We start from the raw sequence: 24,973 nt of genomic DNA, 5'->3' as shown, positions 1-24,973 counted from the left end.
GGCTTTGTCTTGTGAGCGAGGTGTGCAGATCGTTTTTTCTCGATGCAAGGTTCCATATGTGCTAGATTCGCCTCAAACCAGTCTACATTTTTGTGTTTTTGAGGCCCAAAGGCGGTGATTGCCGAACTGTAGATTACCTGTAGATTACAGGTTACACAATAGTTGATCACAGATCCGGATAGCATCTTGTTTTCATTATTTGATCTACGTTCTGTTTCTATGTGCTGTTTCTTAAAGCAGTTCTAACTGCTGTTTATATGTGTTTGTTTTTTTCTATGGGCTATTTCTAAGTATGATTTCATGTTATTTTTTTTTTTTTTAGCTTTTTCAGCAGATCGAGAATAAAATATAACCATTATTTTACATCCAGACCTATTATTTTTTCTTCTTTTTAAAATCACATTTTAAAATGGTTAGCTTGACGGAACGGATTTGAGTTCCGGCCAAAAGAACAATATATTGGAAATAGAATCGAGGTGATATTATTACAAGATAGAAATATTGAGCTGGTTTTATTTCTAAGCCCAAAGTTCAGATCATGGCATGCAAAACGAAGGCTGAGAAACGTAATCTAGAACCAAATCCTGCTTTAGGAGTGGCGCTGTTGATTGGTTGATTCGTTGGCGGGTGTGTGTGTGTATCTTATCTTATCTTATATAATACAGACGTTACTTCAAAAGAAGAAGATGATTACGACCTACGCGTCATGCAGTAAATCATGCATGTTAACCAATGACTTAAATTCTGCCAAGTCACTGGTTTTCCTGGATGGCTCATGAAACCCATTCCAAGCTCTAATAGCACTAGGGAAGAAGGAGCATTTATACAAATTTGTCCTAGCATATGGAACGAGGAATGTGCCTTTATCTTTTTGTCTTTCCGAGTATTTTATTTGATTTTGTTTTTGTATTTGAAGATTATGGTTCAGTGTTTTATGTATAATTGCTTACTTTATTTTTGAGTCTTCTGTCCTGGAGGCTTTCTAAATTTATTGATTTTACTTAAGGTGTTACTATAGTCTAATGTGAATATTCGTTTGTTATGAATCTCACTGCTCTATTTTGTGTCTGTTCCAGTTTCTTTATGTTTTCTTGAGTTGAGGGGTCCAAAACAGAGGATGCATATTGTATTATTGGCCTAACCAAGGTTTAATAAAATTTTAGTTTTATGTTCTTATTTGATTTGTAGAAATTTCTTTTAATAAACCCTAATGTTTTGTTTTATTTTTGATAGTTTCATAAATATGGGGATTCAATGACATGTTTTCACACCTAGGTATTTTGCGTTTTTAGTCTGTGTTACTGGTTTAATATGAATAGGATAAGTGGAATTAATGTGTTTGAGTTTTTTTTGTTACTCTTAATAACTAACATTTTTCTGGTTGAAAAGACATGCTCCAATTTGATTCCCATTTCTGTAATTCATCTAATTCTCTTTGTAAAATATCTGTGTCCTGTGTTGTTTTTACTGTTTTATATGTTATGCAATCGTCTGCAAATAATCTGAATTTTGTTCCTAGACTAGTGCAATTTGGTAAATCATTTATTTAAATTAAAAATAGTACTGGAACTACGACTGTCCCTTGCGGTACTCCTGAGGTTATTGTTATTGGTGTTGATTTAGAACCATTTATTATTACAGTTTGTTCTCTACCTTTCAGAAAATAAATATTTTATCTACTACTGCAATGTGGTTGTGTGTGTGTGAGAGAGAGAGAGTGAGAGAGAGAGAGAGAAAGAGAGAGAAAGAGGGGGAGAGAAAGAGACCTTGGCTGAATCTTCAAAAAAAATTATTAAAAACAAGAAATTATTTTAAAAATATTTTTCAACTAAGCTTAAATTAAACTTAGTTGTATCAATCAATTAATAGGATCCGTTATGTAAATTTGTAATAGATCTAGACTAACAATAAAAAAGCATTTAATAAAATTTATAAAAAAAAAAAGGGTGACGACCTCAATTTAAACCCATGGTTCAAACCTATTCAGACTTCTCAAGCCACTACGGTGACCACTCTCTGCAATGCTACGTTTTGTTTCTGGACTATAGTAATGAGGTAGGTCGTAGGTCATTCGAATTGAGTATCGAGTTTCAACCCCACAGACAGGTTATATTTTAGAAGACCTCTCTGATTTTACTAAAGCGGTAGGTAGTCGTGCTATTGGCATTGTTTTTCTGTTATATCTAATCACTAGAGTCAAAAAAGGTCATTAGATCGTCAGCCCCATCCACACGTCTTAAAAAAAACAACATAACTTTATGACTAGTTAATTATTTTTTTGTATTCAGACACCAGGAATTTCGACCAAAAGGTGGAGTTTAAGATTACTGTGAAGACCTTCGGGTATATTGACTATATTTTAAACTATCGATTATTTTGTTCTTGTTTTTAATTGGCCTTACGTGATAAGTTACTCTTTTTTTCTCCATTTTTTTAGTGATTAGTGTATAGAGTTAGTGTGTACCGCTGCTATGGTGACAAGAGAAACTGACCACGTTGATGATCTGGCTAAGGGCCAGGTTGAACTCAATTTCCAAGGAATCGTTTTCGTGGATGACCGGTCGTATCAAGGGGTTGTAGCCATTCTTCTCAAATAAGTCGTAGACCAACTTCTGTTCGTGTTCCGCTGGAAGAGAACGAAAAAAAAAGATTTAAAGACAAGAAATTGTTAAAGTTGTACAGATAAAACCTTGAAATAGTTGATGTATTCAGATGGCAGGTCATTTTAAAGTTTAGACATGACACCCTTTAGGACCAGAACTTTCCAGAGGCTACTTCTGTGAGCTTAATGGACATGCTCAAGTAGACAAAAAAGAATATTTTGACAATAATGAAATGCACACACAGTCACAGTCACACGCACACACAAACTACTAAATTTAAATGACAAATATGAGCGGAAAAAAAAACTTTGAAAAGGAAAAAACCAAATGAACATCAGGGTTAGAAAGTAAAGAGAAGAAACTGTTGATTAACTCTGAAAAACTCCATCAGTCTTCATTTGGTGTGTAGTACGACTTATAAAACCATTTGATTGATACCAGTTTAGTTTGGGTCAAAGGTTAAGCAGAAAGAAGAAATGCGTACCACTAGTTCACATAGAAAGACTCGACTCTTTCATTGTCCATGTCTCTATCGCTGTCTTTATATATAATGTATATGTACCTCTCTTTTTCTTTTATCTTTTTTATGTGTCTTTCTTTCTCTTTCTTACTCTTGTTTCACTTTCTTTCTCTCTCTTACTCTTGTTTCACTTTCTTTCTCTCTCTCTTACTCTTGTTTCACTTTCTTTCTCTCTCTTACTCTTGTTTCACTTTCTTTCTCTCTCTTACTCTTGTTTCACTTTCTTTCTCTCTCTTACTCTTGTTTCACTTTCTTTCTCTCTCTCTTACTCTTGTTTCACTTTCTTTCTCTATCTCCTACTCTTGTTTCACTTTCTTTCTCTCTCTTACTCTTGTTTCACTTTCTTTCTCTATCTCCTACTCTTGTTTCACTTTCTTTCTCTCTTACTCTTGTTTCACTTTCTTTCTCTCTCTCTTACTCTTGTTTCACTTTCTTTCTCTCTCTCTTACTCTTGTTTCACTTTCTTTCTCTCTCTCTTACTCTTGTTTCACTTTCTTTCTCTCTCTTACTCTTGTTTCACTTTCTTTCTCTATCTCCTACTCTTGTTTCACTTTCTTTCTCTCTTACTCTTGTTTCACTTTCTTTCTCTCTATTACTCTTGTTTCACTTTCTTTCTCTATCTCCTACTCTTGTTTCACTTTCTTTCTCCCTCTTACTCTTGTTTCACTTTCTTTCTCTCTCTCTTACTCTTGTTTCACTTTCTTTCTCTCTCTTACTCTTGTTTCACTTTCTTTCTCTCTCTCTCTCTTACTCTTGTTTCACTTTCTTTCTCTCTCTTACTCTTGTTTCACTTTCTTTCTCTCTCTTACTCTTGTTTCACTTTCTTTCTCTATCTCCTACTCTTGTTTCACTTTCTTTCTCTCTCTTACTCTTGTTTCACTTTCTTTCTCTCTCTTACTCTTGTTTCACTTTCTTTCTATTTCTTACTCTTGTTTCACTTTCTTTCTCTCTCTCTTACTCTTGTTTCACTTTCTTTCTCTCTCTTACTCTTGTTTCACTTTCTTTCTCTATCTCCTACTCTTGTTTCACTTTCTTTCTCTCTCTTACTCTTGTTTCACTTTCTTTCTCTCTCTTACTCTTGTTTCACTTTCTTTCTCTATCTCTTACTCTTGTTTCACTTTCTTTCTCTCTCTTACTCTTGTTTCACTTTCTTTCTCTCTCTTACTCTTGTTTTACTTTCTTTCTCTCTTACTCTTGTTTTACTTTCTTTCTCTCTCTTACTCTTGTTTTATTTTCTTTCTCTCTCTTACTCTTGTTTTACTTTCTTTCTCTCTCTTACTCTTGTTTCACTTTCTTTCTCTCTTACTCTTGTTTCACTTTCTTTCTCTCTCTCTTACTCTTGTTTCACTTTTTTTCTCTCTCTCTCTCTTACTCTTGTTTCACTTTCTTTCTCTCTCTTACTCTTGTTTCACTTTCTTTCTCTCTTACTCTTGTTTCACTTTCTTTCTCTCTCTTACACTTGTTTCACTTTCTTTCTCTCTTACTCTTGTTTCACTTTCTTTCTCTCTCTTACTCTTGTTTCACTTTCTTTCTCTCTCTTACTCTTGTTTCACTTTCTTTCTCTCTCTCTTACTCTTGTTTCACTTTCTTTCTCTCTCTTACTCTTGTTTCACTTTCTTTCTCTCTCTTACACTTGTTTCACTTTCTTTCTCTCTCTCTTACTCTTGTTTCATTTTCTTTCTCTCTCTTACACTTGTTTCACTTTCTCTCTCTCTCTCTCTCTTACTCTTGTTTCACTTTCTTTCTCTCTCTTACTCTTGTTTCACTTTCTTTCTCTATCTCCTACTCTTGTTTCACTTTCTTTCTCTCTTACTCTTGTTTCACTTTCTTTCTGTCTCTTACTCTTGTTTCACTTTCTTTCTCTATCTCCTACTCTTGTTTCACTTTCTTTCTCCCTCTTACTCTTGTTTCACTTTCTTTCTCTCTCTCTTACTCTTGTTTCACTTTCTTTCTCTCTCTTACTCTTGTTTCACTTTCTTTCTCTCTCTCTCTCTTACTCTTGTTTCACTTTCTTTCTCTCTCTTACTCTTGTTTCACTTTCTTTCTCTCTCTTACTCTTGTTTCACTTTCTTTCTCTATCTCCTACTCTTGTTTCACTTTCTTTCTCTCTCTTACTCTTGTTTCACTTTCTTTCTCTCTCTTTCTCTTGTTTCACTTTCTTTCTATTTCTTACTCTTGTTTCACTTTCTTTCTCTCTCTCTCTTACTCTTGTTTCACTTTCTTTCTCTCTCTTACTCTTGTTTCACTTTCTTTCTCTATCTCCTACTCTTGTTTCACTTTCTTTCTCTCTCTTACTCTTGTTTCACTTTCTTTCTCTCTCTTACTCTTGTTTCACTTTCTTTCTCTATCTCTTACTCTTGTTTCACTTTCTTTCTCTCTCTTACTCTTGTTTCACTTTCTTTCTCTCTCTTACTCTTGTTTTACTTTCTTTCTCTCTTACTCTTGTTTTACTTTCTTTCTCTCTCTTACTCTTGTTTTACTTTCTTTCTCTCTCTTACTCTTGTTTTACTTTCTTTCTCTCTCTTACTCTTGTTTCACTTTCTTTCTCTCTTACTCTTGTTTCACTTTCTTTCTCTCTCTCTTACTCTTGTTTCACTTTTTTTCTCTCTCTCTCTCTTACTCTTGTTTCACTTTCTTTCTCTCTCTTACTCTTGTTTCACTTTCTTTCTCTCTTACTCTTGTTTCACTTTCTTTCTCTCTCTTACACTTGTTTCACTTTCTTTCTCTCTTACTCTTGTTTCACTTTCTTTCTCTCTTACTCTTGTTTCACTTTCTTTCTCTCTCTTACACTTGTTTCACTTTCTTTCTCTCACTTACTCTTGTTTCACTTTCTTTCTCTCTTACTCTTGTTTCACTTTCTTTCTCTCTCTCTTACTCTTGTTTCATTTTCTTTCTCTCTCTTACACTTGTTTCACTTTCTCTCTCTCTCTCTCTCTTACTCTTGTTTCACTTTCTTTCTCTCTCTTACTCTTGTTTCACTTTCTTTCTCTCTCTTACTCTTGTTTCACTTTCTTTCTCTCTCTTACTCTTGTTTCACTTTCTTTCTCTCTCTTACTCTTGTTTCACTTTCTTTCTCTCTCTCTTACTCTTGTTTCACTTTCTTTCTCTCTTACTCTTGTTTCACTTTCTTTCTCTCTCTTACTCTTGTTTCACTTTCTTTCTCTCTCTCTTACTCTTGTTTCACTTTCTTTCTCTCTCTCTCTTACTCTTGTTTCACTTTCTTTCTCTCTCTCTCTTACTCTTGTTTCACTTTCTTTCTCTCTCTTACTCTTGTTTTACTTTCTTTCTCTCTTACTCTTGTTTCACTTTCTTTCTCTCTTACTCTTGTTTCACTTTCTTTCTCTCTCTTACTCTTGTTTCACTTTCTTTCTCTCTCTCTTACTCTTGTTTCACTTTCTTTCTCTCTCTTACACTTGTTTCACTTTCTCTCTTTCTCTCTCTCTTACTCTTGTTTCACTTTCTTTCTCTCTCTTACACTTGTTTCACTTTCTCTCTCTCTCTCTTACTTTTGTTTCACTTTCTTTCTCTCTCTTACTCTTGTTTCACTTTCTTTCTCTCTCTTACTCTTGTTTCACTTTCTTTCTCTCTCTCTTACTCTTGTTTCACTTTCTTTCTCTCTCTTACTCTTGTTTCACTTTCTTTCTCTCTCTTACACTTGTTTCACTTTCTTTCTCTCTCTTACACTTGTTTCACTTTCTCTCTCTCTCTCTCTCTCTCTCTTACTCTTGTTTCACTTTCTTTCTCTCTCTTACTCTTGTTTCACTTTCTTTCTCTCTCTTACTCTTGTTTCACTTTCTTTCTCTCTCCTACACTTGTTTCACTTTCTTTCTCTCTCTTACACTTGTTTCACTTTCTCTCTCTCTCTCTCTCTCACTCTTGTTTCACTTTCTTTCTCTCTCTTACTCTTGTTTCACTTTCTTTCTCTCTCTTACTCTTGTTTCACTTTCTTTCTCTCTCTTACACTTGTTTCACTTTCTCTCTCTCTCTCTCTCTCTCTTACTCTTGTTTCACTTTCTTTCTCTCTCTTACTCTTGTTTTACTTTCTTTCTCTCTCTTACTCTTGTTTCACTTTCTTTCTCTCAGTAAAGATAAAGGCCAACAAGCCTACTCAGTAACACAGTTTAACTCTCAACCACTCTTACTCACACCCTCACTAATTTAAAAGCCTCATTCACTCCCAGCTTCAATCATGACTGAGTCAAGGAACGCATTAGATGTTAGTCATTGCTTTTTTAAACAAATTTTATATCAACTCACTCAGTCTTCTGTCTGTCTTTCTGTCTGTCTGTCTGGTACAAATTTCGAACACTTTATTTCTCACACTTCCCCTTCTCGGATTAAGTTGAAATTCCGGACTATTCCGGACAATTAGTCATTGTTCCCTAACAAAACACGAATCAATAAAAAAAAACAACATATTACTGGTCAAGTTTTAATAGTTTAAGTTAATACAATTTTAAAACTTATTTGGCGTTATTTTTCACTTAAAAGCAAACAGGACATATAGTAGTTTATTTATTTCGGACATTACATGAATTCGGACATTCGCTGTTTTTGTGGTCGTTAAATAATTATTTTAATATTTATTATAAAACTAGCGCGCTGTATAATGTGCCTGTCCATTTTCCAATGATTCTGACCCAATTTCCTTTCATTTAGCTGTCTTTTTATGTAAGAAAAACGAATTTCAAATGTGTTAGTCAGGTTGTTGTTTTTTCCTATGTTACCCGGACGACTTTACCTCTTCCTAGGGTTAAGACTATATTTTTTGATTGGCTAAGTCTATACTAATGAGCCCGGCAATATTTATTCTCTTTTTAGAGCTGATTTATTTGATTTATAAGTCAAGTTGTCTGATTCCATACAAATAAAAAATTAATAGGGTGTCCAAATTAAATTACGATTTTCTTACCAAAATTTATTTCGGACAGCCAGTTTTGGACATCAATAAAAAATGATCTTATATTATATTTGTTCGTTTGTTGTTGTTTTTTTAATAGAGAATAAATAGGCAAATGTTTGGAGTGAGCTTGGTACATTGAATGAAGTTAAATGCTTAGATCTAGACCTACTAGATAGATCTAGATTTATATAGAGAGAATATAGAGGATTCAGTTAGGCAAGAATGGCTATCGTAACATGTAGTATACTACAAAAGATCATCTGATATCTGTATTAGAAATTTATTAAATTAATAAACAAAAAACACAAACATTCAACACACATCTAATCCTGCAAACAATTCAAACATAAAATAAGTCTAAAAGTCGGCATAGAAGTCACTATCCCAGTGACCTAATTTTGGTAAAATAAGTGTGTTCATATTTTTACTTTTTGTGTTCGTATTTATGCATAATTCTAAAACATCTTAATGATTTAATGTAAGGGGTTATGCCTGGGGATCTTAAAATTTAGTTAATGTTAGTAAAGATTTAAAATCTGAGTTTATTGAGGCCTAAATATAGAGACTGTCCGAAATAAATAATGGTGTCCGGAATCAAATAATGTGGGTCAAATTTGTCCGAATTAATGAAAACACACGGCCTCTTTGACCTTAAATATAATAACAAATATAGGTTAGGGGTACAAATATAAGTAGTCCTCCTTATTCTCCTTTAACTAAAGAAGATTTTGATACGTCGTTATCTTTTCTATGTCGAACCATTGTAAAATAATGCGCTGTCAAAGTCAAACTTTCAAATTTGGGCCTATAGGTGTCCGAATAGTATAAACTACTCTCTCTCTATATATATTAAGACTTTTCTTACTCTTATGGAATAAGGATTTGAACTAGAGCTCCCTTGAAAGCAGAGCTGTGCTAACTGATCACCAAAGAACAGCACGGAACTCTACCAGATACGTACCTCTACCCAACAATGTCGCTTAATATATTGGAGTAATAATAATAATTTAATAATTATCGCTTTCATGCTTATAGCATGCTCAGAGCGCTATGGTCCAATCTCATTTGTGAACAAGTGGGGGAAGGGGGTATCTAGGAGTAGGTTTTCCGTGCGGCTTTTAGGCGCTCAGTAAACACAACTCTGCCCGAGTCGGGCGTCGAACCTCGAGCCCCCTTCATAGGTAACGTACTTAGCCTCTAGACCACGCCTCCCACTAAGTACAGCTCTCTGTGCATATATAAGAATGAATGTTGCGCTATACAAATGGATTTTTAGAAAGTATTTGATCGTGATTCAAATAAAGCGCTCTTTCCAAATCTAGAATCTAGATCTAGACTAGATCTAGAATGTGAAGTTCTTCTACTTTGATAAGCTTTGTTTTATATTGTTTGCTTGTTTTACAATCTAATCTAGTTTGTGAACATAAATATCATGGTGTATGTACTTTATTAATTGTTTACTTTAATAAAGTCCATGATATTGCTATATGTTTGATTAGTCAGTACTTCTATGCTTATTTTTGTAAAGGACCATGTCCTTATATTCGCTATACACTGCCTGTCAGTATCAATACTATGATCCTTGAGTGAAATAAATATCTGCATTCTCTCGCCACTTTTAAGTAAGAAAAGACTTCTTTCAACAGAGTAAAACCTTTTTTCTGTGGTCTAATCGACTTATAGTGATTCAGATGAACTTTCGGTCTTACAATTGAACACTGGCTACATGAGGCTACATCAGTCAGTGTGGGCGACAGTCACAAATATGGTATATTATAGTCAGACCCCGCACGCGACATTTGTTATCTCCCTTCGGCCATTCGTTAGCAGGACCTAATGTGTCTAGCCACTGGACAGCGATATATCCGGTCAGCTATGGGCTGAGTCCAGGCGAAAAGGGGAGAGAAGGTTGATAAGAATTTAATGAAACTGTACAACAATGCTGTCCACACAGGCACTGGTCATGTGATCTTGGGGAACTAATGGTATGGGAGGGTAGGAATGGACTAGTAACAGACCCGAGTCGGGGACAAGGTAAGCTCCTGCTCTGTCTACCATTCACTTTTTGCCACTGTTCTTAATTCTCTTTTTATTTCTCTTTCTTTTCCTCCCCTCTCTCTCTGTCTCTCTTTTTCACACCCATACTCTTATTCATACACACACACACACATAAATGGGAGAAACAAAATGACTTTGTCAATATCAGCGCCCTGATAGTGTCCAGCCCAAAGTATGTGTCCAGCCCAAAGTATGTGGCCTTTAATTGTATTTGTTCCCCACTGGTCATAGGACAGTCTCGAGACAATGCTAGAATAAGTAACATCTTGTTTACGTGTGGCTGTCAGCATTTTCTATTTCACTACTGGAGCAAGGTAGTTACGACGTTAATCAAATTGAGGGATTTTCATTTCTTTTAGAAATGTGGTAAAGAAGAAGAAAATAGCTGGACAGATTGAAATACAAATCATGTAGTCAATTTTCTTGAGTTTTCAGTCTAGTAACACCAGCACGTGAAGAGCAGTAGCAGTGAAGGGAGGGATGACTATTTCAATAAAAAAAAATACATTAGTATAATTCAAACTTTCTTTATTCTTTACTTGCATTGGTCGGCATTAACAAACAATGCAGTCAAATTCATTAGATCAGAATCTACCTTTCTATTCTATTTTATAATTACAAGCAATAAAAATCCTCAATTCTTGACATGACAGTATTGCTGTATTTCAGCGTGGAGAAAGTTATGGACAGCGAAAAATTTGTTTCTTATCTCAAACGAGCATTACGAAAAATGGCTGGATTTCTCTAGTAGCCAATCATATTATACTTGCGTTTTATGGGGACGGCGAAGTCTCTTCAGAACTGGGTTCTACAGGGATGTAGCAGAACAGAGTTCTACAGGGATGTAGCAGAACAGAGTTCTACAGGGATGTAGCAGAACAGAGTTCTACAGGGATGTAGCAGAACAGAGTTCTACAGGGATGTAGCAGAACAGAGTTCTACAGGGATGTAGCAGAACAGAGTTCTACAGGGATGTAGCAGAACAGGGTTCTACAGGGATGTAGCAGAACAGAGTTCTACAGGGATGTAGCAGAACAGAGTTCTACAGGGATGTAGCAGAACAGAGTTCTACAGGGATGTAGCAGAACAGGGTTCTACAGGGATGTAGCAGAACAGAGTTCTACAGGGATGTAGCAGAACAGAGTTCTACAGGGATGTAGCAGAACAGAGTTCTACAGGGATGTAGCAGAACAGAGTTCTACAGGGATGTAGCAGAACAGGGTTCTACAGGGATGTAGCAGAACAGAGTTCTACAGGGATGTAGCAGAACAGAGTTCTACAGGGATGTAGCAGAACAGAGTTCTACAGGGATGTAGCAGAACAGAGTTCTACAGGGATGTAGCAGAACAGGGTTCTACAGGGATGTAGCAAATGAACCATAGTCGAGAATAACACACATAGAGATATCATCATCATCTGTCCGGTGCATTTTTTTACGTTGTCCAGCCAGCTGTTCTTTGGACGACCCTTTCTTCCTGCTCCCTCCACTGTATCTTTGGACGACTCTTTCTTTGTGCTCCCTCCACTGTATCTTTGGACGGACCTTTCTTCCTGCTCCCTCCACTGTATCTTTGGACGACTCTTTCTTTGTGCTCCCTCCACTGTATCTTTGGACGACTCTTTCTTTGTGCTCCCTCCACTGTATCTTTGGACGACTCTTTCTTTGTGCTCCCTCCACTGTATCTTTGGACGACTCTTTCTTTGTGCTCCCTCCACTGTATCTTTGGACGACTCTTTCTTTGTGCTCCCTCCACTGTATCTTTGGACGGACCTTTCTTTGTGCTCCCTCCACTGTATCTTTGGACGACTCTTTCTTTGTGCTCCCTCCACTGTATCTTTGGACGACCCTTTCTTTGTGCTCCCTCCACTGTATCTTTGGACGGACCTTTCTTTGTGCTCCCTCCACTGTATCTTTGGACGACCCTTTCTTTGTGCTCCCTCCACTGTATCTTTGGACGACCCTTTCTTTGTGCTCCCTCCACTGTATCTTTGGACGGACCTTTCTTTGTGCTCCCTCCACTGTATCTTTGGACGACCCTTTCTTCGTGCTCCCTCCACTGTATCTTTGGACGACCCTTTCTTTGTGCTCCCTCCACTGTATCTTTGGACGGACCTTTCTTCGTGCTCCCTCCACTGTATCTTTGGACGACCCTTTCTTTGTGCTCCCTCCACTGTATCTTTGGACGGACCTTTCTTTGTGCTCCCTCCACTGTATCTTTGGACGACTCTTTCTTTGTGCTCCCTCCACTGTATCTTTGGACGGACCTTTCTTTGTGCTCCCTCCACTGTATCTTTGGACGGACCTTTCTTCGTGCTCCCTCCACTGTATCTTTGGACGACTCTTTCTTTGTGCTCCCTCCACTGTATCTTTGGACGACCCTTTCTTTGTGCTCCCTCCACTGTATCTTTGGACGGACCTTTCTTTGTGCTCCCTCCACTGTATCTTTGGACGGACCTTTCTTCGTGCTCCCTCCACTGTATCTTTGGACGGACCTTTCTTCGTGCTCCCTCCACTGTATCTTTGGACGACTCTTTCTTTGTGCTCCCTCCACTGTATCTTTGGACGGACCTTTCTTCGTGCTCCCTCCACTGTATCTTTGGACGACCCTTTCTTTGTGCTCCCTCCACTGTATCTTTGGACGACCCTTTCTTTGTGCTCCCTCCACTGTATCTTTGGACGACTCTTTCTTTGTGCTCCCTCCACTGTATCTTTGGACGACCCTTTCTTTGTGCTCCCTCCACTGTATCTTTGGACGACCCTTTCTTTGTGCTCCCTCCACTGTATCTTTGGACGACCCTTTCTTCCTGCTCCCTCCACTGTATCTTTGGACGACTCTTTCTTTGTGCTCCCTCCACTGTATCTTTGGACGACCCTTTCTTTGTGCTCCCTCCACTGTATCTTTGGACGACCCTTTCTTTGTGCTCCCTTCACTGTATCTTTGGACGGACCTTTCTTTGTGCTCCCTCCACTGTATCTTTGGACGGACCTTTCTTTGTGCTCCCTCCACTGTATCTTTGGACGACCCTTTCTTTGTGCTCCCTTCACTGTATCTTTGGACGACCCTTTCTTTGTGCTCCCTCCACTGTATCTTTGGACGACCCTTTCTTTGTGCTCCCTCCACTGTATCTTTGGACGACCCTTTCTTTGTGCTCCCTCCACTGTATCTTTGGACGGACCTTTCTTTGTGCTCCCTCCACTGTATCTTTGGACGACCCTTTCTTTGTGCTCCCTCCACTGTATCTTTGGACGGACCTTTCTTTGTGCTCCCTCCACTGTATCTTTGGACGACCCTTTCTTTGTGCTCCCTTCACTGTATCTTTGGACGACCCTTTCTTTGTGCTCCCTCCACTGTATCTTTGGACGGACCTTTCTTTGTGCTCCCTCCACTGTATCTTTGGACGACCCTTTCTTTGTGCTCCCTCCACTGTATCTTTGGACGACCCTTTCTTTGTGCTCCCTCCACTGTATCTTTGGACGGACCTTTCTTTGTGCTCCCTCCACTGTATCTTTGGACGACCCTTTCTTTGTGCTCCCTCCACTGTATCTTTGGACGGACCTTTCTTTGTGCTCCATCCACTGTATCTTTGGACGACCCTTTCTTTGTGCTCCCTTCACTGTATCTTTGGACGGACCTTTCTTTGTGCTCCCTCCACTGTATCTTTGGACGGACCTTTCTTTGTGCTCCCTCCACTGTATCTTTGGACGACCCTTTCTTTGTGCTCCCTCCACTGTATCTTTGGACGACCCTTTCTTTGTGCTCCCTTCACTGTATCTTTGGACGGACCTTTCTTTGTGCTCCCTCCACTGTATCTTTGGACGGACCTTTCTTTGTGCTCCCTTCACTGTATCTTTGGACGGACCTTTCTTTGTGCTCCCTCCACTGTATCTTTGGACGACCCTTTCTTTGTGCTCCCTCCACTGTATCTTTGGACGACCCTTTCTTTGTGCTCCCTCCACTGTATCTTTGGACGGACCTTTCTTCCTGCTCCCTCCACTGTATCTTTGGACGGACCTTTCTTTGTGCTCTCTCCACTGTATCTTTGGACGGACCTTTCTTCGTGCTCCCTCCACTGTATCTTTGGACGGACCTTTCTTCGTGCTCCCTCCACTGTATCTTTGGACGGACCTTTCTTTGTGCTCCCTCCACTGTATCTTTGGACGGACCTTTCTTCGTGCTCTCTCCACTGTATCTTTGGACGGACCTTTCTTCGTGCTCCCTCCACTGTATCTTTGGACGGACCTTTCTTCGTGCTCCCTCCACTGTATCTTTGGACGGACCTTTCTTCGTGCTCCCTCCACTGTATCTTTGGACGGACCTTTCTTCGTGCTCCCTCCACTGTATCTTTGGACGGACCTTTCTTCGTGCTCCCTCCACTGTATCTTTGGACGACCCTTTCTTCCTGCTCCCTCCACTGTATCTTTGGACGACTCTTTCTTTGTGCTCCCTCCACTGTATCTTTGGACGACCCTTTCTTTGTGCTCCCTCCACTGTATCTTTGGACGACCCTTTCTTTGTGCTCCCTTCACTGTATCTTTGGACGGACCTTTCTTTGTGCTCCCTCCACTGTATCTTTGGACGGACCTTTCTTTGTGCTCCCTCCACTGTATCTTTGGACGACCCTTTCTTTGTGCTCCCTTCACTGTATCTTTGGACGACCCTTTCTTTGTGCTCCCTCCACTGTATCTTTGGACGACCCTTTCTTTGTGCTCCCTCCACTGTATCTTTGGACGACCCTTTCTTTGTGCTCCCTCCACTGTATCTTTGGACGGACCTTTCTTTGTGCTCCCTCCACTGTATCTTTGGACGACCCTTTCTTTGTGCTCCCTCCACTGTATCTTTGGACGGACCTTTCTTTGTGCTCCCTCCACTGTATCTTTGGACGACCCTTTCTTTGTGCTCCCTTCACTGTATCTTTGGACGACCCTTTCTTTGTGCTCCCTCCACTGTATCTTTGGACGGACCTTTCTTTGTGCTCCCTCCACTGTATCTTTGGACGACCCTTTCTTTGTGCTCCCTCCACTGTATCTTTGGACGACCCTTTCTTTGTGCTCCCTCCACTGTATCTTTGGACGGACCTTTCTTTGTGCTCCCTCCACTGTATCTTTGGACGACCCTTTCTTTGTGCTCCCTCCACTGTATCTTTGGACGGACCTTTCTTTGTGCTCCATCCACTGTATCTTTGGACGACCCTTTCTTTGTGCTCCCTTCACTGTATCTTTGGACGGACCTTTCTTTGTGCTCCCTCCACTGTATCTTTGGACGGACCTTTCTTTGTGCTCCCTCCACTGTATCTTTGGACGACCCTTTCTTTGTGCTCCCTCCACTGTATCTTTGGACGACCCTTTCTTTGTGCTCCCTTCACTGTATCTTTGGACGGACCTTTCTTTGTGCTCCCTCCACTGTATCTTTGGACGGACCTTTCTTTGTGCTCCCTTCACTGTATCTTTGGACGGACCTTTCTTTGTGCTCCCTCCACTGTATCTTTGGACGACCCTTTCTTTGTGCTCCCTCCACTGTATCTTTGGACGACCCTTTCTTTGTGCTCCCTCCACTGTATCTTTGGACGGACCTTTCTTCCTGCTCCCTCCACTGTATCTTTGGACGGACCTTTCTTTGTGCTCTCTCCACTGTATCTTTGGACGGACCTTTCTTCGTGCTCCCTCCACTGTATCTTTGGACGGACCTTTCTTCGTGCTCCCTCCACTGTATCTTTGGACGGACCTTTCTTTGTGCTCCCTCCACTGTATCTTTGGACGGACCTTTCTTCGTGCTCTCTCCACTGTATCTTTGGACGGACCTTTCTTCGTGCTCCCTCCACTGTATCTTTGGACGGACCTTTCTTCGTGCTCCCTCCACTGTATCTTTGGACGGACCTTTCTTCGTGCTCCCTCCACTGTATCTTTGGACGGACCTTTCTTCGTGCTCCCTCCACTGTATCTTTGGACGGACCTTTCTTCGTGCTCCCTCCACTGTATCTTTGGACGGACCTTTCTTCGTGCTCTCTCCACTGTATCTTTGGACGGACCTTTCTTTGTGCTCCCTCCACTGTATCTTTGGACGGACCTTTCTTTGTGCTCCCTCCACTGTATCTTTGGACGGACCTTTCTTTGTGCTCCCTCCACTGTATCTTTGGACGGACCTTTCTTCGTGCTCCCTCCACTGTATCTTTGGACGGACCTTTCTTCGTGCTCCCTTCACTGTATCTTTGGACGGACCTTTCTTCGTGCTCTCTCCACTGTATCTTTGGACGGACCTTTCTTCGTGCTCTCTCCACTGTATCTTTGGACGGACCTTTCTTCGTGCTCTCTCCACTGTATCTTTGGACGGACCTTTCTTCGTGCTCCCTTCACTGTATCTTTGGACGGACCTTTCTTCGTGCTCTCTCCACTGTATCTTTGGACGGACCTTTCTTCGTGCTCCCTCCACTGTATCTTTGGACGACCCTTTCTTCGTGCTTCCTCCACTGTATCTTTGGACGACCCTTTCTTTGTGCTCCCTCCACTGTATCTTAAAAAGGACTTTTCACAGTGAGTCGTGCCTTACAATAGAACCATACCGTCTCAGCTTTCGTCTCATAACAGTAATGGGCGGTCTCTCTTTCTTTCGGCCAGAGTGTTGACTTGTCAAAGTAGAAACTCCTTTTCTTCTTTTCCTGGTATGTGATACTCATTATTTTAAAAGTTTTAACATGTGTATAATGATAACTGTTATTTTGATAGAATTGTAATATTAATTATAGTTCTTGCTACTATCGGTCTGTAATGTTAATTAAAATCTATTTTTCTATAATATGAGCAAACGTCATCAATTGTATCCCTTATAGCATAAACAATTAATTCTGGGTATGTGTGGTCAATAAAATAAGACCGCTCCGTATTTTTTTGTTTTTGCCACCTATCAGGAGGGCTGGAGTTCGAATCTCGTCTCGAGCCGAGTGGTGTTTACTGAGCGCCTAAAAGCAGCACTGAAACCTTCTCCAAGATACCACCCTCACCCCAATGGTCCACAAAAGAGATTGAACAATAGAGCACTAAACTTGCTATAAGCATGAAAGATACGCGATAAAAAGTTTTTTTTTTTTAAAGTCAGTGTATGGAATTTTTGTTAAATCCCGACAGCAAGCACGCCAGCGTCCATGCTTTTTAATGTATAAAGGCTATATTATTTTGTTCCATAATTCTGCGTTTATTGATGAGAGAGAGAGAGAGAGAGAGAGAGAGGGGGGGGAAGATTTAGTGATGAATAAACAAGAAATACAATACTACACTTGGTAATACAATCTCTATATCAGGATTGAAGTCGATTGAGGACAGTTACTCTGGTGGAGCGGACTTGGCTATGATCGATGAAGCGGAAGGGGAAAGGGTTTATTAGTACAACTGTTAAAACATCCGGGACATTGAAATAGATAGCCGCTGGGTTCGATAACTCTGTGTGACTACTTTTCTTGTCTCCCTTTGACCCGAGGAGGCTATCTCCAATCACAGCTGGCTGGCACCAGCGGCTGAAGTAAATGTCCTAAAGCTGACCAATACTTTACATAACCTCATCTAGTTACCAAAGTACACATTTATATCCCTCTGTTAAACAGTACATGCTGTATGTCGCAATGCCATCAGAACACAAGAGAATACGTTATTAATACATAACTAATCTACCATCTATAAATGTTGCGGGTAAAAAGACAAATATAATTAGGATTTAGTCTTAGCTTATAGTGGATTTTAGTCAGATGAAATAAATACAGAATCTACTACAAGCACGCTTCGTTAAAGTAATAATAACACAGATACAGTTATGCTGACATTAGACACAGAATTAGCATATTGTTAGCTTAATAAAAAAATAACATTACAAGAACCCCGTACTCCAAGCAATACACGAGGATAGGTGTATAAAGGAAGAATTCGAGGTTAGGTGTATAAAGGAAGAATTCGAGGTTAGGTGTATAAAGGAAGAATTCGAGGTTAGGTGTATAAAGGAAGAATTCGAGGTTAGGTGTATAAAGGAAGAATTCGAGGATAGATGTATAAAGGAAGAATTCGAGGTTAGGTGTATAAAGGAAGAATTCGAGGATAGGTGTATAAAGGAAGAATTCGAGGATAGGTGTATAAAGGAAGAATTCGAGGATAGATGTATAAAGGAAAAATTGTCTTTTTTGTTTGTTTTAAAGTATTTAAACTGTTTTTCTTATTTAAAACTTCGCTTACATGAATCAATTATTTTGAATCCATCATGCAATTAATTGTAATGAATAAAATTGTAATCATATACCTGCTATAACATGGAGGTTTTTGTTTGTAGAATGTTTCAAATATTCCTTCAGAGTTGAAGATAATTTACTTCCTAGTCCAAACCTCCCGCAGGACGACGGGATTTGGGCTAGTCCTAAATCAACCTTTTGATTTATTAGTGAGTCTCACAGTTTACAATAGGATCAGAAAGCACTATTTGAATTCATCAATTCAGTGTGTGTATTTGGTCATCTTATTGGTCATTTTGGTTGACCTTTATTTTTAAGAGGAACGTTCCTGCTTATCTCATGCTTAGTGCACTATGATCTAATAATTTTTTGTGGACCGGGGGAGGGACATCTGGAAAAATGCTTCTGTGCTACTTTTCAAAAGCAATTAAAAAAAATAATAAGTTTCTAGTGTCGAACTCGAGCTTCCATGATGAGAGGCCGACGTATTTGCCACTGGGCTTATTAAGTACTTACAAAAATGGAAGTGTGTTGTTAGTTCAAAATTGTTAGCTCTTTTGTCGAGGTTTTTCTGTGTGTGATTATTGTCACTGTTCTCCCTCCGCCGATTTAGTAAATTTTCCATATAAAACACAATTATTCATTAAAAACTATTTGATTTAATTGGTTAATTTTTAGACTGATTCAACTTGATCCGAGAATGGGAAATGGGAGAAATAATGTGCACACGATTTTTACCAGAAAGACTCGATATAAGCTCGGTAAAACATTTTGTAGAACATAAAACGCATATACAAGAACATAAAGTAGAACATAAAACGCATATAGAAGAACATAAAGTAGAACATAAAACGCATATACAAGAACATAAAGTAGAACATTTAAAGCATATAGAAGAACATAAAGTAGAACATTTAATGCATATAGAAGAACATAAAGTAGAACATTTAAAGCATATAGAAGAACATAAAGATTAAATAGGAAATTATATGAAATGAAGAACATAGGAGTAAAGGACTGTGTGTGTGTGTGTGTGTTTCCAAGGTAATGATATAGAAAGGAAACATTTGCTTCTGTCTTGTAGTATGATGAAAGCACGACAGGGTCTGTCTTAAGTATTGTTTAGTCACATGGGTGACAGTGGAACAGGAGATGATCCAGAGACGCCAGAGAGTAAGGCCGCCTTTTTATAATAAGCTAGATTTTGTTTAAAATATCATTTCAACCATCAGATCTATATCTCACCTCAATTTGAAACTGTGTATGTTTTTCTTCACCAAAGTTCACAGGCCAGAAGTGACTGTGTTTGAAAGGGAGATTTAAATAGAACCGTTCTAATCCAACCTAACATATTGTTATAAACCTGGTGGTGGCACAGATGGGGGTAGTGGTGTGTGTGTAGTCAGCGGACGCAAATCGCCCCAGGCCAGCGCTAGTCGAGCGGTCAACCGTGACGAGCTACGACGGTCAGCCGAGACGAGTGTCAACATAAAGGTTCGAGTAGGATCGGCGTCGTGAACAGAGCTCAGGAGCGTCACGAGAGTTGCAGTCACCTGACCACCCAGAAACGTCGAGCGGCGTTCTGTCCGGTTCTAGAAGGCCAGTAGGGACCCTATATAAGAGCGGAGCTGTCGCAGTCAAGACGGTCGAGAAAAGGGGCTCAATACAGCGAGGTTCAGAAAGGAGGTTCACGACAGAAGGTTCACCACTGTCCGGTCAACTACAGCACAGTTCAGCGGTGTGGTTCTTTACGGAGCATTACGACTGTTCAGTGCGGAGTACTGTCAAGTACAGTTGAGACGGCTGGCGTCTTGATCTTGGTCTGCGATCAAGTCCGACACAACGAGCCTAGTGTGTGAAGTCAGTCCTGAACTGTTGAACCCAGTGCAAGCCCGGAACGAGACGGAGAGGCCAGTGCAAGAGTTGATACGGCGGAACGGTGTTAACGGAGAGATATTTGTACAGTGTACGTGTTGCCAATTGTACAGTATTGGCTGTTATTTATTCAACTATTAAAGTGTTACGTTACTTTGGAGCCCTGAGTTGTCAAGTTCTTTAAGTTGGTGGTGTATGTTGCAGTTTGCAGAGAGCCTGGATAGTGAGATTCGTAACAATATAATAGAAAACACTGGCCAAAAGAAGGGGGGGGTTGTTGAAATGCGGACAGTTTTATGGACAGTTTAAAAAAATAAAGGTGGAGGGTACGGCCAAAGCATTATCTTTACATTGGCAAGGGGTAATGAGAAAAAAAGGGCCCAGGCCACAAAAGCTATCATGGATCCTAAGAAATATTTTGAATAAAACAAAAAATCAGAGGACTAGTCCAGAGAGTGTGTTAATACCACTAGACCCTAGTTGATAAGGAGAAGAGGGTGGGGCTGGACAGAAGTGAGACTCCAATTTAAGGGCTGGTCCAATTCAACCTCATAGATACTAGAATTATGGGATAAGGTCAGGGCCGGTCCTACAGTTTGGGGGCCCTATGCGAAACGGATTGCGCGGGGCCTAATTTGGGTTGTGATAAGGATAATAAGTGAAAATTACGATTTTGTATTAGAAAATAAATTCGCCTTTGAATTTTATTCATACTTTACTAAGTACAAAATCTCTGTCAAATTAACTTTACGAGCCATCTACGGTAGATAGTAGTTATCCAACAAAAACTTCGCATCGCGCGGGGCCTATGAAAGTGCGGGGCCCATTGCGGCCGCATAGGTTGCAGTGGTCTAAAACCGGCCCTGGATAAGGTCCATGTCAAAATAAACAATATATATCCTGCGAACAATCAAAGGGCAAAGCCGGTGGGTAATGCTGTGAACATATCAGGCATTGGAATTTTAATAATAACAGAGAGAAAGCGACATCTGAAACAAGACCACTTTGTAGGTTGTAACCTAATTTCAAACTAAACTAACTTTTGCAATATATTCAGATAATTTACCACCGGATTAAATTCGAAATTTTATAGGATTTCAATGCGTCAGCGTTAATTTTTGTAGTAACGCATAATGCTCACAGTTAAAGTAATTTCGAGGTTAAAATCTCCTCGATATCTTTTTGACAATGTGGTGTCCACCAAACCATTGAGTAAAAAAAAAAAAACTATTCAAAAAATAAAAATTAAATCTCGAGGTAAAATGATTAATTACTCTGGCTCCTTAAAATATTGTATCATGCTGGTATAAGATCATTTGCTATTTCACAACAAAATGAGTTATTCATTTGCATATTTTAATTTTACCTAACTATTGTTGCAAACTGTACAGAAAGTGATGTCAGCTATTAACTTGATGTTGATTATAATTTTGTTTCACAACTTAGCGTAACTACTCCACCTATACTATAATGAATCATCAACGATCTGGTTAATCATAATGAGACTATGTAAGACTATCTTTTATCAAATTTGAATTGAGTATCTTTTATGCGAGCTTTATAATTATGAATGTTCCGAAGATTGATTGTCACTTAAAAGTATTATTTCTTTGCCTTTTCTATCTACAGCCGGGGTTGATTCTATCAGATCTCTCGGTGTTAACCGATAGAGATGGGTTGTTCCGGGATCTCAAGGAGTAAAAAAAAACCATCACCAAAAACTGGCTTAATGGGTTCACGCTCTCTATCTTTATCAGTTTAAAGGTTTAATTCACTATACGCCCTAGTCTAATTCTACATGAGTTCAACTGTAAAGATGGATAGATTTTGTAATGATTTGAACACCAGCCTAGATCTGTAACGCTGGATAACTCAATCAATGATTTGAACACTAGACATACAATGCAATACATACACTTTACATACTAAACGTGTCGTACTGATGACGGCTGACCAGTGGCCTAAGCTATACTTGTCCTTGTATGGACGGCTGACCAGTGGCCTAAGCTGTGTAGTGCTCATAAGTCTGAGGACTTCGTACTTTGTGATGAACTGTAAAAACAAATCTCCTTCCGTCTACTTGTATCACACATTCAGTTTGTTTGTTTGTTGGTTTGTATGATTTGTTTGTTTTTTCCAGGATGATTTCATCATGTTGGTGATCATGAACACTAAACTATTTCTCGAGAATGTTGACCGCTTGACCGAGTCGTACTGTGCATACCTCCGAAGTTTCACGGATCTGTTGACTTGTATTGACTGCTATTGTAGTTGAAATAGATATTGACTAAAGAAATAACAACTGTACATTGAAAAGTCTCTCATAACTAAAGAAGTTTTCTCAGAGGAAACTGATTAAGGGACTACAATGAATTTTGTTTCTCTATAAGAAAACTCGACCCTGTCAGTGCCAGAGAATGAATTCTAACATAATAATCACAAAAATACCTAATAATAATAATACTAGTAACGAGCCGACCCGCGGAGTAGCATACGCCCCCCCCCACTCTCTTTTTTTTTCTGAGCCTCGCTCTGTCACTGCGAAAGTTACGTGGGGTAACTCTAGTCAGACTTGCAGAAATAGAAGAGTTATCTTTCCATGACTTTGTCATCGTGGTGTACCGCATGGTTGGGCCACGAAAAGAATTATATATATAGGTAATAATAATTTATAGAGCGCTATCAACAATCATAATGTAGGCTTAATGCGCTGTGATAACATTTTAACAAAGCTTATATCAACCCACTCACTCACTCTGTCTATAATTTAAGATCTTCTTTGAAAAATGGATATGGTATTAACAAAAATTAAAGGCATACGTAATAATAATAATGACAATGCCTTCGATTTCCGACCATTAAGAATGAGTGCAGTGTTTCACATGACTACGCAAACCCAGTTGCGACGTATATATTTTTTCCACATCTAGTGCAGACAAAGCCGTTGTCCGACGGCAGTCTATTTAAATCTTCTGTGTCTATCTTAAATAATGGCTTTCCTTTGACTCTCAAATACGTGTCCCGCAGCCTTTGTGAGAGCTTCTCAACTGTCTCTTGCAGAGGCCATCTGTTGCCAGCTACTTTCCTCTAGACCAGTGAGGGCGAGGTGGGACAACCTAACGTTCGTATACAGAAGGCCCAAAGGGTCAGTGCAACTATTTTGAATACGCTACAGTCGATGATGGAATTTGATTTTCATGAGAGCTTTTTTGTTTTTTCGATGTGATCTGACGGAGAGACGGACAGACAAATGCACGAAACCATTAGTTTTTTTTTTTTTCTTTCTCTAAAAATAATGAAACAAATAAATAAAACAAGTCACAAATTTGTTAAGGAAATGATCTGCTCATTGATTCTACAATATACAGGTAAGGAAGATAAATAGGGTTCGTGACAGAGGTAAGGGCAATAACTCTCTTTATAATCACAAACTAAAATGTAGTTAGCAATATTATTTACAGTTACTGCTATCAGAAAAACGTAATTTTAGTTTCTACTGTTATTCAGACTTATTTAGAATAATATTTTTCTGTAATTATATTTCACCAGAATCAAGTTATTCTCATTTATAGAAACCTATTTTGTTTCATTCATTTTCTATCATAACCAAATTATACCCTCTTTGGTGCGCAGCATTCTCATCCTCGATGCCCTCATTGCAAATCTGAAATATTTGCAAAGAAGCCATGAAGTGTATTACATATCTGTTATGCAAACTAGTGCTACTAAGCAAGTAATTTGAAAAAAACGACTCATAATAAGTGGATTTATTAGATAAAGAAATTGTTATACATAGATAGCGTTAGGCGTAACGGTACATTGGGCAAATAGTATCAAACATATTCCTATTTGGATGCACTGGACAAGAAAGTATCAATATCAACAAAACAATTATATATCAAAGATATTATGAAAAACTAAACAAGGCAATTTAAATCTTTTAAATTTCGTTTTATGTTTTTAGCTTATCTTATAAATAAAGATGCTGGCTACAAAGATAAGATCCTGGTGGTCAAGTGATAAAGCGCCTGGATTCAGTACAGAGGAGACTCATTTCGAATATCGGGAAGCGTGGTCGAGAGGCTAAGTGCGCTTTAATTTGGCTTGGCTGGGCTACCTATGAAGGGGGCTCGAAGTTGGAAACCCGACTCGGGCTGAGTTGTGTTTACTGAGCCTGAAGGCAGCACGGAAAAACCCTCTTTTATATACTCCCCCCCCCCCCCCCCACTAGTCCACAACTGAAATTTGACCAAAGCGCTCTGAGCATGCTATAAGTATGAAAGTAGCGCTATATAAAAGCCATAATTTATTTATAGATAAAGACAGATTTTGAATTTCGTGATTTTTAGGACACCCCTGAGTCCAATCAACTCTAACGGTTGGGGAAAGTAAAAGCGGTTATTGTTTGTTTTTTTGCATTTGCCTAGATAATTCATACTCTCGTATATTTCGGTCTATCTATAAACCTCGGGAAAATAGGAGTCATGTTCCAGAAGTCACCCAATGAAACATACTCAGCCCCAAGGATCACAGTAAACGGACAGCCCCTTAACGTGGTAGACCACTTCACATATCTAGATTGTATAGTGTCAAATGACGCCTCACTTTCAAGGGAAGTTGATACTGGCCAGGGCCAGTAGCGCTTTTGGACGCCTTCAGGCGAGAGTTTGGCGGAAAAAATCGCGTCGCCTACCTACAAAAATCAATGTCTACCAGGCGGTGGTTCTCTCAACACTTCAATATGGCTCTGACACATGGATACTATACAAAAATCAACCAAGACTTCTAGAGCGCTTCCACCAAAGATGC

General features: G+C 39.2%; 1 protein-coding gene across 1 annotated transcript in view; it reads right to left on the bottom strand.

Moving 5' to 3' along the window:
• LOC106064645 (acetylcholine receptor subunit beta-like 1) overlaps positions 1 to 24,973 on the bottom strand; it is a 65,316-nt gene that overhangs the window by 15,954 nt on the left and 24,389 nt on the right. The window contains exon 2 of the mRNA XM_056014272.1: positions 2,493 to 2,626. Coding sequence (XP_055870247.1) covers positions 2,493 to 2,626 — 134 coding nt within the window. The remainder of the gene's footprint in view (positions 1 to 2,492; positions 2,627 to 24,973) is intronic.

This window comes from Biomphalaria glabrata, chromosome 1 (genome assembly GCF_947242115.1).
Source record: "Biomphalaria glabrata chromosome 1, xgBioGlab47.1, whole genome shotgun sequence".
Classification (NCBI taxonomy): domain Eukaryota; kingdom Metazoa; phylum Mollusca; class Gastropoda; family Planorbidae; genus Biomphalaria; species Biomphalaria glabrata.
This window is presented reverse-complemented; position numbering and strand designations above follow the sequence as displayed.